This window comes from Thalassophryne amazonica, chromosome 16 (assembly GCF_902500255.1).
Source record: "Thalassophryne amazonica chromosome 16, fThaAma1.1, whole genome shotgun sequence".
In the NCBI taxonomy this organism is placed as follows: Eukaryota; Metazoa; Chordata; class Actinopteri; order Batrachoidiformes; family Batrachoididae; genus Thalassophryne; species Thalassophryne amazonica.
The window spans coordinates 84,058,052-84,076,639 of NC_047118.1; the positions used below are offsets into that span (position 1 = coordinate 84,058,052).

The window sequence follows — 18,588 nt, forward strand, 5'->3', positions numbered from 1 at the left end:
ATGTGGATGCTTATTTACATTGTGGTCCTCAAGCACCGAGCTGCTGATCCGCAAGCTGCCCTTCTAGCGCCTGATGAGAGAAATCGCTCAGGACTTCAAGACGACCTCCACTTTCAGAGCTCCGCTGTGATGCTCTGCAGGAGGCCGGTGAGGCTGACCTGGTCGGAGGCTTCCTGGGTCACAATATCACAGTGTGACACTGTTGGCCGGTTCGTTACATCACTAAATTCACTATCTGGTATAAGATACGGATCCACTGAACCAACTGTTACACATCTATCACGATAAATAGCTTTATCTCAAGGATTTAAAGTATCGCAATAACCGTGCATTCTCTCCATTTTTCTATCACGCGCCAGCCTCCTTGTAATCCAGAATGGAGACAACACCTGTCCTGCAGCAAATCGGTCACGTGATTGAAAACCCTCTATACGACCCGATGCTCTGATGCGATCTGACTGCTCACATTGTACGTTCAAAAACCACACGTCGGACTTGTGTTTCCAGAAGCAAAACATAAAATAGACGCTTTTTTCTTCTTTTTTCAAACTTTATTTACATTTCTTATTTTTACAAAAAACTCTTGATGGGAGACATCAAAGTAAAAAAAACCCAAAACAAATAAAAAAACAATACAAAACATTACATGAGTTGAAGGGGGAAGAAAGAAACAGAAGCTGCTGCTGTTTATGCTCTCTCCGGTGTTTGCACATCAGCTCGTCGACGCTTGTAGCGCTGCTTCAACAGCGCGATACCCTCACAGGTTTGATTTTCATCCAACCATACGATTGCCGATCAGGAAGTGGTTGTGAGAGGTTAAAAGCAGCTCGTTACTCCGTGTATACTACACGATGCAGGATGCACGATTAAGCTGAAACTCTGCGCGATCAAGAATTCTTGCACATGTGAAAATTCGGCTGAAAAAGGCCCAAAACTCGCACAGTGTAAACCCAGCTTTAGTAACATTGAGTTAAAAAAAAAAAAAACCCTGTCACTAAAATTTGACTCATTTCGTGACGGAAGCACAAAAAAAAAAAAAAAGAAGAAGAACGTGAGACTGGGCTGACATGAGTCAGCATTTGAGTCAGCATTTATATATGACTGCACATGTTCTATTGTGACATAATGTATGTGGGCATGTTTTCTAAAATCAATGAACAGATCTTTTTTTGTCGATAAAGTACGTTTATTTTGAATGTTAGAATGAAGTGGCATATTTATCTGATAATTGGGGAATGTTTGCTTGGATTTATACCTCTAGAATCAGTGTTTCTTTACCTTTAACTGCAGGGAAAATGATAATCCAAAGCAAGAACGTACTGCTTGTACAAGTATGTACTTAATTATAGCAGAGGTTCCCCCATCAACCTCACACTATGACGCTGAGGAGCTTTTACAAGTAGTTCCATCAGTTCTTTGGCTCACCTGGAACCTTCCACATGGTTTAAAATGTCCCAGAATGTAAAAAACAGTTATCCTAAGACATTAGGGGCGTGGCCACAATGAATGACAGCTCATGTGTTGTTGCATTCATCTCGATCCATGGAAACTGACGACTCACTGAAGGTCCAACAGTAAATGAAGAAAAGCTGAAATAATAATGTGTATGGAAGCTTCTGTCCACATCTTGAACTGAATCCTTCCTGTTTGTTGTCAAATCCAGAATCACTGTTGCTAAATGGGCCCTGAGATTTCCATTGTGTTAATCCTGAGTGTTTGTGCTCTTTCTCTCTGTAGTTTGCGGCATGTCCACTGTGAACGCCAGGATTGTTGGGGGACAAAATGCTCTTGCAGGCAGCTGGCCCTGGCAGGCCAGTCTGCAGACACCAACAATTTTCTGTGGAGGATCTCTTATAAACAAGAGATGGGTTCTGACTGCAGCTCACTGCACGTCAGGGTGAGCAGCTCAACTTCAAATTTCATTCTATTATATATACAAACAGAAATACACATGGGTTAGAATGCATAACACAAAAAGATAAAAATAAATAAACAGTGACAAAGTGACAAGTGACAAAGTTTTTTAATTCGGCACACAAAATATTCAAATAGAAAAAAATGAACAATTCCACAAACAAACACAGACAAAACTAGTGAGTCCGAAAGGGTGTGAGCTGAAGCAAAGCTTATTAGCGCCCACCCCTGCTCGTACAAGTCCAACAATTCTAATCAGTCATATTTACATAAATATAAATTCACTACTACATGTCGACACACAGACATACACATCAATATACTATTCACTTATAATTATATTTATATAGTACCAGATCATAAGAAAGTCAAATCAAGGCACTTTACGCCAGTAAGGACTAACCTTACCAACCCCCAGAGCAAGCACTAGGCAACTGTGGTGAGGAAAAACTCCCTATAAGGAAGAAACCTCAAGCAGACCAGGCTCTTGGGGGTGACCCTCTGCTTGGGCTGTGCCACATATACCTATATACATACGTATATACTTTACAAACATAAATATATACATACATATACACAGTCACTTATATACATATACACCTACCCATATCTATATATCTACATACGCATATACATACCCACACATTCAAATATACAATAAGTCCCACTTATAAATTGAACATTCCATATAATCAAATTATATTTGCTTCTTTATGATACTTAGACATAATGTTCTTTTTGAGTAGTTTCTTAAATCTCACTAAGGTGCTACTCATTCTAACCTCTGTTGAACATTTGTTCCATTTCCTCACCCCAACCACAGACACACAAAAACCCTTTACATTTGTTCTTACTGGTGGTTTCATAAAAATTGCACAACCTCTTAAACTATATCTGGATTCCCTCAATCGGAACAGACTCTGGACATGTCTCGGTAAGGCTTGGTTTTTTCGCATCGAAATAAGTTTGAATTGTAATGTAATCGACCAAATCAATGAATTTTAATAAATTTAAAGACACAAAATAGAGAATGAGGTTGGTTCACGATATTGTTTATTGCAGATGATTCGTATGGCTCGTTTTTGCAAAAGGAATATTGGATTGGTATTTGATTTGTAAGTGTTTCCCCATGACTCAACACAATATGTCATATATGGTACCATCAATCAATCAATCAATCAACTTTTTTCTTATATAGCGCCAAATCACAACAAACAGTTGCCCCAAGGCGCTCCATATTGTAAGGCAAGGCCATACAATAATTATGAAAAACCCCAACGGTCAAAACGACCCCCTATGAGCAAGCACTTGGCCACAGTGGGAAGGAAAAAACTCCCTTTTAACAGGAAGAAACCTCCAGCAGAACCAGGCTCAGGGAGGGGCAGTCTTCTGCTGAGACTGGTTGGGGCTGAGGGAAAAAAAACCCAGGAAAAGACATGCCGTGAAGGGGGCAGAGATCGATCACTAATGATTAAATGCAGAGTGATGCATACGGAGCAAAAAGAGAAAGAAACAGTGCATCATGGGAACCCCCCCACAATCTACGTCTAAAGCAGCATAACCAAGGGATGGTCCAGGGTCACCCGATCCAGCCCTAACAATAAGCCTTAGCGAAAAGGAAAGTTTTAAGCCTAATCTTAAAAGTAGAGAGGGTATCTGTCTCCCTGATCTGAATTGGGAGCTGGTTCCACAGGAGAGGAGCCTGAAAGCTGAAGGCTCTGCCTCCATTCTACTCTTACAAACCCTAGGAACTACAAGTAAGCCCGCAGTCTGAGAGCGAAGCGCTCTAATGGGGTAATATGGTACTACGAGGTCCCTAAGATAAGATGGGACCTGATTATTCAAAACCTTATAAGTAAGAAGAAGAATTTTAAATTCTATTCTAGAATTAACAGGAAGCCAATGAAGAGAGGCCAACACGGGTGAGATATGCTCTCTCCTGCTAGTCCCCGTCAGTACTCTAGCTGCAGCATTCTGAACCAACTGAAGGCTTTTTAGGGAACTTTTAGGACAACCTGATAATAATGAATTACAATAGTCCAGCCTAGAGGAAATAAATGCATGAATTAGTTTTTCAGCATCACTCTGAGACAAGACCTTTCTGATTTTAGAGATATGCGTAAATGCAAAAGGCAGTCCTACATATTTGTTTAATATGCGCTTTGAATGACGTATCCTGATCAAAAATGACTCCAAGATTTCTCACAGTATTACTAGAGATCAGGGAAATGCCATCCAGAGTAACGATCTGGTTAGACACCATGCTTCTAAGATTTGTGGGGCCAAGTACAATAACTTCAGTTTTATCTGAGTTTAAAAGCAGGAAATTAGAGGTCATCCATGTCTTTATGTCTGTAAGACAATCCTGCAGTTTAGCTAATTGGTGTGTATCCTCTGGCTTCATGGATAGATAAAGCTGGGTATCATCTGCGTAACAATGAAAATTTAAGCAATACCGTCTAATAATACTGCCTAAGGGAAGCATGTATAAAGTGAATAAAATTGGTCCTAGCACAGAACCTTGTGGAACTCCATAATTAACTTTAGTCTGTGAAGAAGATTCCCCATTTACATGAACAAACTGTAATCTATTAGACAAATATGATTCAAACCACCGCAGCGCAGTGCCTTTAATACCTATGACATGCTCTAATCTCTGTAATAAAATTTTATGGTCAACAGTATGAAAAGCAGCACTGAGGTCCAACAGAACAAGCACAGAGATAAGTCCACTGTCCGAAGCCATAAGAAGATCATTTGTAACCTTCACTAATGCTGTTTCTGTACTATGATGAATTCTAAAACCTGACTGAAACTCTTCAAATAGACCATTCCTCTGCAGGTGATCAGTTAGCTGTTTTACAACTACCCTCTCAAGAATCTTTGAGAGAAAAGGAAGGTTGGAGATTGGCCTATAATTAGCTAAGATAGCTGGGTCAAAGCCATCAGAGAATGATATAAAGTAAGTAACCCTTCTTGCGGCAGTAGGTCTTTGGCTTTATACAAAATGGCTATAGTTTTTGACAATTTTGATTTCACATCATTTATATGTGGTTTCCAGCTAAGTTTATTATCAATTATAACACCTAAAAATTTATTCTCTGTTACTAACTCAATTTCCTTATTGTTTATAGTTAAATTTTTACATTTGGGTGCCTGTTTATTTCCAAATATAATACATTTAGTTTTCCCAAGGTTGAGTGACAACTTATTAGCATCAAACCAAACCTTAAATTTTTCCAGTTCTTTCTCCACTATGTCCAGAAGCTGTTCAAGATTTTCACCGCTACAGAACACAGTTGTATCATCCGCAAAAAGGACACATCTCAGTGAACTCGACACCCAACTTATATCATTTATATAGATTATAAACAACAAAGGACCCAGCACTGAGCCCTGCGGCACCCCACATGTGACATCCCTGAGTTCAGAATTTGTATTATTGAATTGAACATACTGAAATCTGCCTTGTAAATAACTAGCTATCCATTCATATGCCAGACCTCTGATTCCATATTTCTGCAGTTTACTTAATAGTATTCCATGGTTAATTGTGTCAAACGCTTTCTGTAAATAAAAAAAACACCTATTGTGTATTGTTTATTATCAATTGCAGTTGCAATACTTTCCACAAAGTCCATCAAAGCATGTGATGTAGTTCGAGACCTTCTGAATCCATATTGTTCTTCACAAATGATGTTATGCTTCAGTAAATAATCATTTAATCTTTTAGCAAATATTTTTTCCAAAATTTGGAAAATTGTGGCAGGAGTGATATAGGTCTATAATTAGAAAATGTGTGTTGTCACCAGTTTTAAACAGAGGAATTACTTTGGCTATTTTCATTTGAGAAGGAAATTTACCAGTACTTAGTGACATATTGCAAATATAATTGAACGGTTTTACTATACAATCAATAACTTTTTTAATAAAGCCATATCCAAATTATTAAAATCAGTCGATTTCTTACTTTTTGAACCATGAACCAGATCAAGTATTTCCCTTTCATGAGTACCACCAATGAACATTGAAACAGATTTGTTAAACGTTGAATTATTTACCCAGAAGTTATTAGTTGATGAATCAATCTTACTGGCAAGATTTTTACCCACATTAACGAAGTATTCATTAAAGTGTTCAGCAATAGACTCGTCGTTATCAATCGTGATGTAGTTGTTACTCTGAAAAAATGAAGGATAATCTCTAGTTACTCTATTCTTTTTTACTATTTCATTTAATATGTTCCATGTGTTTTTGATGTTATTTCTATTTTTGACAAGTAACTCATTATAATATGTTTTTTTACTGAGTCTCATGATATTGATTAACTTATTCTTATATGTTTTATACTTACTTTCAGCTTCCTTAGTTCGTAGTTTTATGAATTGTTTATATAGTACGTTTTTCTTTTTACATGCCCTCTGAAGTCTGCACTGTTTCTTTCTCTTTTTGCTCCGTATGCATCACTCTGCATGTAATCATTAGTGATCCATCTCTGCCCCCCTTCACGGCATGTCTTTTTCCTGGTTTTTTCCCTCAGCCCCAACCAGTCTCAGCAGAAGACTGCCCCTCCCTGAGCCTGGTTCTGCTGGAGGTTTCTTCCTGTTAAAAGGGAGTTTTTCCTTCCCACTGTGGCCAAGTGCTTGTTCATAGGGGGTCGTTTTGACCTTTGGGGTTTTTCATAATTATTGTATGGCCTTGCCTTACAATATGGAGCACCTTGGGGCAAGTGTTTGTTGTGATTTGGCGCTATATAAGAAAAAAGTTGATTGATTGATTGATTGAAGTCCCTTAGTTATCCATGGTTTGTTGCTATATTGATTTCTATATATTTTGTCAACAAATGGACAGTGTTTATTATACAAACTGGAAAAAATGGAAATGAAAGCATCATATGACCTGTTAACATCATCAACAAAAACATCTGACCAATTCTGACTTGATAAATCCTCCCTTAAATTATCAATTGTTTCAGGTGTTACTTTTCTACTCATGAATTTGATATTGCTTCGATACATACAACAACCCTCCAATGCAAAGACTGAGAAAACTGCAAAGTGATCACTGATATCACTGACCAGTAGTCCCCCACTAAGATTACCGGATATAACGTTAGTTAAAATATTGTCAATGAGAGTTGTTGAGTCCATAGTTATTCTGCTAGGATGAATGATGGTTGGAAACAGTCCTAAACAGTACAAGGTGTTTATAAATGAGGTAATTTGTGGATGATTGTGAGGGTTTAAAAAATCTATATTGAAATCTCCACAGACAAATAAATGCTTATTTCTGTTGATTTTGTTGTACATTCCTAAGATAATGTCTTCAAAGGTGTCAATATTTGTCCCAGGAGCTCTGTAAATGCAACTAACAACTATGTTTTTGGAGTTTATAGATGTAATTTCTATGGTAACACATTCCATGATGTTGTCCACTGTAAATGACATGTTGTTAATGAGTTCACAGTTATAATCTGACCTTACAAACAATGCAACGCCTCCGCCCCTTCTCGTCTGCCTATTAACCAGGAACAATTCATAACCATCAAGATATACCAGATCTTTATTATCCTCATTTAACCATGTTTCTGAAATTGCAATAACTGAAAAACGTTTTTTGGATGTTTTCAAACAATCATTAATAGTGGACAGATTACGAGAAAGACTTCTGCTGTTGAAATGTATAATTGAAAAAATTTTCATAATTGACTTTATAATTTTGAATTGTTCTTCTGTAAAATATTTGCACTGTCTCACAATATTCTCACTGAAAAAGGTATCAGGATCATTTTCAGATTCGAAGGGGTGGTTAGCAGAGTTATTATAATTAAATGTATCTAGACAGAGCTCCTGGGCAGAAATAAACGGATCATTATCCTTAGTCATTATGTCTCTCTTGTCTCCGGGTGTAGATGATGTGGATGAGTGGGTTGCTCCAGTCTGCATCATGGTGCTGTGATGTGTTTGAGTCCTCATACCTATTGTTCATATTTGTCCAGCTCCTCGATGTTCCTTATTGCCATGACTTTTGCTTGTTCTGGTGATCCGTTCAGTTTGATGAATATTTTACAGTTTGAAGTCCATGTGTGCTGGATTTTTCCCTGTTTCTTTAAGAAGCGTGCTTTCCTGGCGATGTCGGCATTCCGTTTGGTGAGATGTTCATTGATGAATACGTTTGTCCCTTTCAGTTTTCTTCCTTGTTTTAACAGTGCTGTTTTGTGTTTTCTGTTGATGAATCTCATGATGACGGTTCGTTTATCACCGTCATTTCTCCGGGGCAGAGGGTGGCACGCTTCAATGTTATTTAAATCCATTTCTATACCTTTAGATAGGAGGAAATCAGCAACCTGTTTTTCCACAGAGCTGACCTCCTGTTCACTGGGCTCCCCTCCGCTCTCATCTGTTACCGCCCGTGCGTAGGACCGTGGTTTGATATGAAGACCTGTGATGATGACGTCGTTAATTCTGGTGTACTGCTCCAATTCAGCCACTCTATTTTCCAGCTGCACCAGATGCCGGTCTTTCTCGGCGTTCTGGAGCCGTAATGCCTTCACCTCCTCCACCAGATCCATGATAGATTTCTGTTGCTGCTTCACAACAGAAATCTCCTCTGATAGAAAGTCCAGAGATTTTTTAATATCGTCACCTTCCTCCGCTGTCAGAACCTTCTTAGGCCCCATGGTCGGCTTATGAGCAGCTTGTCGATCGCCGATGTTAACAGCCTGCGTTGTTTGTCACCGGGATGGATCTGCACTGCGCTGGTGCCGCGCGGCCTCGGTGTTTCCGTGCTGATGGATCCGCGGTGGCTGCACGAGGCCTCGGGGAAGCGGCACTCGTGACGCGCGGCTTTAATGACGCAGCGCACGGCCTCAGTGAATTCACCACGTTGGGCGGGCCTCGGACGTTGTTGCTGTCCAGTCGCGGGGCTAAGTTGCCGGTTGAGGTGGTATTCCCACTGTCCGGGTTGGCAAACACCGGCGTGGCAGATGGCAACTACAAACACCACCTCAGAAAACTCAGGTACAAACTTTTTGCAGCTCGCTCTGACGACACACAGCTCTGACTGACTGTGACTGACGCAGCTCCCAACTGACTGACTGACGCAGCTCCCAACTGACTGACTGACACAGCTCCCAACTGACTGGGTTGGGAGCTGCTGAAATATAAAAAATAAATGCTGAAACCGTGTTATATTAGGGCCCGGTCCCACTGGCATTTAGGAGGATTTGCGTATGGATTGCGCACAAAATTGGCTCATATTTTCTTAACATCCGCAATATGCGTGAAACATGCTTGTATGAGTCGGCCGACATACGCACACATCCGCAATTATCTCCAGAGGCACGTTTTTCCGTTACCAGGATTTTTGAGCTGCACAAAATTTTGGCTGCGGATGACATCCACCTTACATACTTCATACATACTCAATACATACACAAACATACGCAATCTATGTGCTGTATATTCACCATCATCTGCTGATATCCGCAACTGACAGGGATTTGCGGCTTGGCAGCGGACTGGGAGAGTGTGTAAAAAGGATATTTTGCGTGTCCATCATGTCCACATCACGAACTAAAATAAGTTGTAGCGACTGCATACAGACTGGTCACGAATAAAGCGTTTTATTATGTCTGCTTTGCATCTGATTTGCGGCGGATGCAAATCAGATGCGCTGTGTTCACAGCTGGACGCCGTTCTTTGCTCTACCGGCTGCCACGCGCTCTGCGCTGGATGCTGCCTATATAAAATAATTATTTCATGGCAGATTAATCATTTCATTCTGCAAATTGGCTGTTGAAAATGGCTCTAATCACCTCCTGAATCAGAGGACACAGATGACACTAGAAATATAAACCCAGATATCATAAATTAAGCACCAGAAGTGTGAACCATGACAGGAGCAGTAGTAATTTGAAAAAAGTATTGAACTTTTTCACAATATTCTAATTTTGTGAGATGCACTTGTATATATTAAGGTCCTGACAATAAGGCTGCAGGTCCTGACAATATTCCGGGGCGGGTATTGAGGGACTGTGCATACCAGCTGTCTGAGGTGCTGACAGACATTTTTAACACATCACTGACTTTGGCAGCCGTCCCCACCTGCTTAAAGACTGCCACAATTGTCCCCGTCCCCAAATGTTCTACAGTGAGAAGCCTGAATGACTACCGACCGATAGCTTTAACTCCGGTAGTTATGAAGTGCTTCAAGAGGTTGGTCATGGTCCATATCAAAGACTACATTGATGTCACTGTAGATCCTCACCAGTATGCCTACAAGAGGAACCGCTCCACTGATGATGCCATTTCATCGTTGATTTACTCAGCCCTCACCCATTTGGAGAGCAGGAATTCATATGTCCCCCTGCTCTTTCTGGACTTTTCCTCTGCTTTCAACACCATCATCCCACAGACCCTGGTGCAGAAGCTCTGCTCCCTTGGTTTGAGCTCCACACTGGGGAATTGGGTTTTGAACTTCCTGACCAACCGTCCACAGACTGTAAGGATCCACAATACCATCTCCTCTTCTATCACCCTCAGCACTGGCTCACCTCAGGCTGTGTGCTGAGTCCCCTTCTGTTCACTCTGCTAACATATGATTGCTTAGCAAGACATCCTAGCTGGCATATAGTGAAGTTTGCGGATGACACAGCAGCGGGAGTGACATGTTTAGCCGCATGTTCTCCTTGAATTGCTGGCTGTCTGAGTGGTGTCCAAAAAATGAGGTGGGCTTCATAGAAAATTGGCAAAGCTTCTGGGGAAAACCTGGTCTTGTTAGGAGAGACGGCATCCATCCCACTTTGGATGGAGCAGCTCTCATTTCTAGAAATCTGGCCAATTTTCTTCAATCCTCCAAACCGTGACTATCCAGGGTTGGGACCAGGAAGCAGAGTTGTAGTCTTACACACCTCTCTGCAGCTTCTCTCCGCCTGCCATCCCCTCATTACCCCATCCCCGTAGAGACGGTGCCTGCTCCCAGACCACCAATAACCAGTAAAAATCTATTTAAGCATAAAAATTCAAAAGAAAAAATAATATAGCACCTTCAACTGCACCACAGACTAAAACAGTTAAATGTGGTCTATTAAGCATTAGGTCTCTCTCTTCTAAGTCCCTGTTGGTAAATGATATAATAATTGATCAACATATTGATTTATTCTGCCTTACAGAAACCTGGTTACAGCAGGATGAATATGTTAGTTTAAATGAGTCAACACCCCCGAGTCACACTAACTGTCAGAATGCTCGTAGCACAGGCCGAGGCGGAGGATTAGCAGCAATCTTCCATTCCAGCTTATTAATTAATCAAAAACCCAGACAGAGCTTTAATTCATTTGAAAGCTTGACTCTTAGTCTTGTCCATCCAATTGGAAGTCCCAAAAACCAGTTTATTTGTTATTATCTATCGTCCACCTGGTCGTTACTGTGAGTTTCTCTGTGAATTTCAGACCTTTTGTCTGACTTAGTGCTTAGCTCAGATAAGATAATTATAGTGGGTGATTTTAACATCCACACAGATGCTGAGAATGACAGCCTCAACACTGCATTTAATCTATTATTAGACTCTACTGGCTTTGCTCAAAATGTAAATGAGTCCACCCACCACTTTAATCATATCTTAGATCTTGTTCTGACTTATGGTATGGAAATAGAAGACTTAACAGTATTCCCTGAAAACTCCCTTCTGTCTGATCATTTCTTAATAACATTTACATTTACTCTGATGGACTACCAGCAGTGGGGAATAAGTTTCATTACACTAGAAGTCTTTCAGAAAGCGCTGTAACTAGGTTTAAGGATATGATTCCTTCTTTATGTTCTCTAATGCCATATACCAACACAGTGCAGAGTAGCTACCTAAACTCTGTAAGTGAGATAGAGTATCTCGTCAATAGTTTTACATCCTCATTGAAGACAACTTTGGATGCTGTAGCTCCTCTGAAAAAGAGAGCTTTAAATCAGAAGTGCCTGACTCCGTGGTATAACTCACAAACTCACAGCTTAAAGCAGATAACCCGTAAGTTGGAGAGGAAATGGCGTCTCACTAATTTAGAAGACCTTCATTTAGCCTGGAAAAAGAGTCTGTTGCTCTATAAAAAAGCCCTCCGTAAAGCTAGGACATCTTTCTACTCATCACTAATTGAAGAAAATAAGAACAACCCCAGGTTTCTTTTCAGCACTGTAGCCAGGCTGACAAAGAGTCAGAGCTCTATTGAGCTGAGTATTCCATTAACTTTAAGTAGTAATGACTTCATGACTTTCTTTGCTAACAAAATTTTAACTATTAGAGAAAAAATTACTCATAACCATCCCAAAGACGTATCGTTATCTTTGGCTGCTTTCAGTGATGCCGGTATTTGGTTAGACTCTTTCTCTCAGATTGTTCTGTCTGAGTTATTTTCATTAGTTACTTCATCCAAACCATCAACATGTCTATTAGACCCCATTCCTACCAGGCTGCTCAAGGAAGCCCTACCATTATTTAATGCTTCGATCTTAAATATGATCAATCTATCTTTGTTAGTTGGCTATGTACCACAGGCTTTTAAGGTGGCAGTAATTAAACCATTACTTAAAAAGCCATCACTTGACCCAGCTATCTTAGCTAATTATAGGCCAATCTCCAACCTTCCTTTTCTCTCAAAAATTCTTGAAAGGGTAGTTGTAAAACAGCTAACTGATCATCTGCAGAGGAATGGTCTATTTGAAGAGTTTCAGTCAGGTTTTAGAATTCATCATAGTACAGAAACAGCATTAGTGAAGGTTAAAAATGATCTTCTTATGGCCTCAGACAGTGGACTCATCTCTGTGCTTGTTCTGTTAGACCTCAGTGCTGCTTTTGATACTGTTGACCATAAAATTTAATTACAGAGATTAGAGCATGCCATAGGTATTAAAGGCACTGCGCTGCGGTGGTTTGAATCATATTTGTCTAATAGATTATAATTTGTTCATGTAAATGGGGAATCTTCTTCACAGACTAAGGTTAATTATGGAGTTCCACAAGGTTCTGTGCTAGGACCAATTTTATTCACTTTATACATGCTTCCCTTAGGCAGTATTATTAGACGGTATTGCTTAAATTTTCATTGTTACGCAGATGATACCCAGCTTTATCTATCCATGAAGCCAGAGGACACACACCAATTAGCTAAACTGCAGGATTTTCTTACAGACATAAAGACATGGATGACCTCTAATTTCCTGCTTTTAAACTCAGATAAAACTGAAGTTATTGTACTTGGCCCCACAAATCTTAGAAACATGGTGTCTAACCAGATCCTTACTCTGGATGGCATTACCCTGACCTCTAGTAATACTGTGAGAAATCTTGGAGTCATTTTTGATCAGGATATGTCATTCAAAGCGCATATTAAACAAATATGTAGGACTGCTTTTTTGCATTTACGCAATATCTCTAAAATTAGAAAGGTCTCAGAGTGAAAAACTAATTCATGCATTTATTTCCTCTAGGCTGGACTATTGTAATTCATTATTATCAGGTTGTCCTAAAAGTTCCCTGAAAAGCCTTCAGTTAATTCAAAATGCTGCAGCTAGAGTACTAACGGGGACTAGAAGGAGAGAGCATATCTCACCCATATTGGCCTCTCTTCATTGGCTTCCTGTTAATTCTAGAATAGAATTTAAAATTCTTCTTCTTACTTATAAGGATTTGAATAATCAGGTCCCATCTTATCTTAGGGACCTCGTAGTACCATATCACCCCAATAGAGCGCTTCGCTCTCAGACTGCAGGCTTACTTGTAGTTCCTAGGGTTTGTAAGAGTAGAATGGGAGGCAGAACCTTCAGCTTTCAGGCTCCTCTCCTGTGGAACCAGCTCCCAATTCAGATCAGGGAGACAGACACCCTCTCTACTTTAAGATTAGGCTTAAAACTTTCCTTTTTGCTAAAGCTTATAGTTAGGGCTGGATCAGGTGACCCTGAACCATCCCTTAGTTATGCTGCTATAGACGTAGACTGCTGGGGGGTTCCCATGATGCACTGTTTCTTTCTCTTTTTGCTCTGTATGCACCACTCTGCATTTAATCATTAGTGATCGATCTCTGCTCCCCTCCACAGCATGTCTTTTTCCTGGTTCTCTCCCTCAGCCCCAACCAGTCCCAGCAGAAGACTGCCCCTCCCTGAGCCTGGTTCTGCTGGAGGTTTCTTCCTGTTAAAAGGGAGTTTTTCCTTCCCACTGTAGCCAAGTGCTTGCTCACAGGGGGTCGTTTTGACCGTTGGGGTTTTACATAATTATTGTATGGCCTTGCCTTGCAATATAAAGCGCCTTGGGGCAACTGTTTGTTGTGATTTGGCACTATATAAAAAAAAAATTGATTGAATTGATACAGAGAGGAGGTGGAACATCTGGTGCAGTGGTGCAGAGATAACAATCTCTGCATCAATGTGAAGAAAACCAAGGAAATGGTCGTGGATTTTAGGAGAAACAAGGGCCCTCCTTCTCCTTTGTATATTGGAGGACCAGCTGTGGAAGTGGTCTCCAGCTTTAGGTACCTGGGTGTGCACATATCTAGTGATCTCACCTGGGGTGCCAATACCTCTCATTTGGTCAAGAAAACCCATCAACGCCTCTATTTCCTTAGGAAGCTGTGGAGAGCTGGACTTAGGAGCTCCATTTTGAGGAGCTTCTATCACTGTACAGTGGAGAGCATCCTCTGCACCTGTATTAGTGTGTGGCACGGCAGCTGCACAGCTGTTGAGAGAGGGGCTCTGCAGAGGGTGGTAACGGCTGCACAGAGGATTGTAGGGGGCAGCCTTCCCACCACCTCGGATCGTTACTTATCATGGTGTAGGGAAAGGGCTCTCCGCATTCTGAGGGACTCCTCCCATCCCGCACACAGTTTGTTTCAGCTCCTTCCCTCAGGCAGGAGGTTCACGAGCATTCAGAGCAGAACTACTAGGCTGAGAAGCAGCTTCTTTCCTGAGGCTGTAAGGCTGTTGAACTCGAGCTGTGCTCTATAAGAATTACATCATCATATATAGACTGCACTAAACCACTTTAATTGTCCATATGCAAAAACCCTGTGTGCACCATATGTGCAATATTGGTTTTTATTAATTCCCAGTGCAATATCATAGTTATGTATCTATACTTGGTATTAAATGTCGTAATATTGGTTATTATTCTGATTCATTTTAACAGGTTATATTTAATTATTATTTATGTTTTTAAATAACCGGGAACTGAGTACAAATTTTGTACCGCTAACATGGAAATGTGAGTTGGTATGAAAATAAAGTTCCTTGAATCCTTGAATTATTATTATTATTATTATTATTATTATTATTATTATCATTATTATTATTATTATTATTATTATTTACATTTATTTAACCAGGAAAGTCTCACTGAGATTAAAAATTTCTTTTGCAAGGGAGTCCTGGCCAAGAGGCAGAAAAAGTTACACTACAATTCAAATTCAATTCACACAATTAAAATAAATAAGATTAACAAACAGTTACAATTTAAAGAGGTCATCTCAAGTCTGGACTTAAATGTGCTCAATGAAACAAGTTCAGTTAATTTCCAGTCTTTTTGCAGCATGATCCATGTAGACAGAGCCAAGTAAACAAAAGCCCTTTTTCCCAGTTCTGTGCAGGCAAATGGAACAGAGAGCAACAAATGATCATTTGAAGACAAAGAATAAGAGTCAACACTAGGCTCAAACTGCCTGTGACTCTGGTACTGGCACATTCCAATCTAATGGCTGCATTCACATAAGAAAAGGTGGCCTAAAGAGTGGTAAATTACCCCAGCGGTGCCATTTGGCACCCTCGGGTAGAAAAAGGAGTAGTGAGAAAAGGCTGGTAGTTCTAGTGTTAAGTGCATCACCCAGTTTTAATGAGGTAATCATTTATAATTCAGAGAGCAATTAAGCTGCAGCGTCACAAAAACCCTTCCAAAGCTGAAATAATACATAATGAGGACAAACACCTTTGCATCCGGTGAACTTTGATGCAGCACATCAAGCCAAAAAGCAACTTTGTTTTCCTTGTGTCCCATGGACATGACTGCCACCTGCTGGTAGGTTAGTGGATTCTGCTTTGATGATGGATGACAGGTGTGACTGTTCATGAGATGAACAAACTCTTCCTGAACACACATGTCCTGAGTCACAGAAATACACTACAGTCAGTCCAGGAATGCTGGGAGAAGAGCCCAACTTTTTCCAGATTTCATTTATTTGGAAATTCATCAAGTACATAAAAGCAAACAAACAAACAAAAAACCCACATTGACAAAACATGTAAAATTTCAAGGATAACACAAAAAGATTGAGACGTATTTCCACTGAGGTCACATCCTTTTGGTGTGATGAAAAAACATACTCGGGCTATTTTCTTTATTCAAATTATGTCATAATCATTGCGTTATTGTGATCCATCTGTCCACATGTATATTTCTGATGACAAACGCTATGCAAATAATCTGAAGTGGATTATTATTACATCTGCCAAGGACGTAATAAAATCATTGTCACTTATTGATTCATTTGATTTATTTACAGTCGTATGCAAAAGTTTGGCCACACCTGATAATTTTCATTATTTTCCTTTATAAATCAAATCCAGTCTGGCACTTATTAGGAGCCGACAAACTGTTGCACTCACATAAACTGTGACTACAGCAGCCTGGTTCACAACCTTTACACCTGCTCTGATTCTCAGCACCACAGCGGGTGAGTGGACTGTGCATCTGGGTCGTCTGCTTCAACAGGGGTCCAACCCTAACGAGGTGTCTCGATCAGTGACGCAGATCATTCAGCATCCTGGCTACGTTTCAGGGACCTTCGATAATGACATCAGCCTCCTGCAGCTCTCAGTTGACGTGAATTTCACAGCCTACATTTTGCCAGTCTGCCTGGCAGCATCGGGCAGCACCTTCAACGCTGGCACCGACACCTACGTCACTGGCTGGGGGAAGATCAGTGAAACAGGTGGGTCATGAAGCCAACATCAGTGCTTTTTTTAGTGAGAGACAAATGAAACAGAAAACAAACAAAACATTAAAATGCATTTCAAGCTGTGAGAAAACATCAAATTGGACTAAGAATAAAAGTGCACAGACTATAGATTTGGATTGGCTGATGATTATTGGGCCTCATTCAAGAATCACTCGTACGAAGAGATTTGTGAGAATTTCCAAATTCACAGATTTTCTTGTATTTAGACTTTTTCCTCGGAGGGAACTAAATCCACGAGTGGTGCAGATATTGGTTTTTAGTAACTTATTGAATACTTCATTACTTTGAAGTAGTTTTTGAAAATCCTACATCAATTACACAACCTGAACTCAGGTCAGTTCCTGATGGCATCACCAAAAGTGGATGAATCTATTAGTTCATCATACTATCACAAAATACACAACGTTTTCATGATTTTGTTATAAATTAATTTCGTGACAGAATCACAAAATTTAAGGTGACACGGGGGGGGGGGGGGGGGGGGTCTGTATGGGTTAGGGTTTGGGGAAGGGGTAGGGTAAGAAATAGTAAAATTTGAAAAAGTGTAACAAAAATACGGCTCATTTTGTGACAGGATCATGATCAAAGTGAGACTGGGCTACAATTACACATCATAATTACACTGATGGTGTCCTGCTTAAGTCTACAATTTGAACAGGGACATATGCAGTGGGGGGTCAGACCAACACACAGATAATGTTCCTTTATTTTCGTCCCATGGACCGATAGAATACAATGGAATGAAATAGAATAGAATAGTCTTTGTCATTGTACATATATACAATGAAATGTGTCCTCTGCATTTAACCATCCTAATTATACCCCTGTCACACATCGCCGAGGAGTGCCGTCGACTTATGAAATGGTGCACAGCCGAAAGGTGTCGGATATCAGTTCCAAAATGTTCTGACAGACATCTGCAGACGTCGACACACTTGGTCAAAATCATGTGTGAAGCACATGTTCATAATTCTCCGGGTGTGGTCGAGATGGGACACCTGTCCGATGTCAGTCCATATGTTCTGAGGACCATCTAACCGCAATTGAAATGTTCTGATGGTGGAAAAACGCGATCCGAAACGATTTGAGCACATAGGATGGAACCTCGAGACATATCTTGCAGGGTATGTCTGCCGGTATGTCCAGTATGTCCTGCACATACCAGTATAATAATGTCCACTCCCCGGAGTGCAAAGGAACCGTTGAAATGTACAAGGTCTGCTCAGAAAGTATCAGACCTTTTTATTTTTTTCAAAAACCATATGGATTTGAATCACGTGTGATTGCATCAGACAAGCTTGAACCTTCGTGCGCATGCGTGAGTTTTTTCACGCCTGTCGGTTGCGTCATTCGCCTGTGAGCAGGCTTTGTGTGAGCACTGGTCCACCCTCTCGTCGGACTTTTATTGCAAATAAAATGTCTGAACGATTTGGAGCTTTGCTGCATCAATTTTTTTCCAGAAACTGTGAGAGACCTCCAGGTGGACACCGTTCGGAAAATTAATATGGCTTTCAGGGACGATTTTATGGGGATTATACAGATTAAGGAGTGTTACTGCCGCTTTAAGGACAGCCCACAACTGCTGAGAGCGCGCCGCGCTCTGAGCGCCGATCCACATGCTCAGACCCCGCTGAAACAACCAGATCATTTCCAACGTGAAGGCTTTGTTGATCCGGGACCTCGTC

The 18,588-nt window shown here is 40.5% G+C and overlaps 1 protein-coding gene across 1 annotated transcript in view; it reads left to right on the forward strand.

Moving 5' to 3' along the window:
* Window positions 1-18,588, forward strand: part of LOC117528659 (transmembrane protease serine 9-like) — a 68,632-nt gene that overhangs the window by 23,832 nt on the left and 26,212 nt on the right. The window contains exons 3-4 of the mRNA XM_034191288.1: window positions 1,738-1,897; window positions 16,608-16,876. Of these exons, the coding sequence (XP_034047179.1) occupies window positions 1,738-1,897; window positions 16,608-16,876 (429 nt within the window). The remainder of the gene's footprint in view (window positions 1-1,737; window positions 1,898-16,607; window positions 16,877-18,588) is intronic.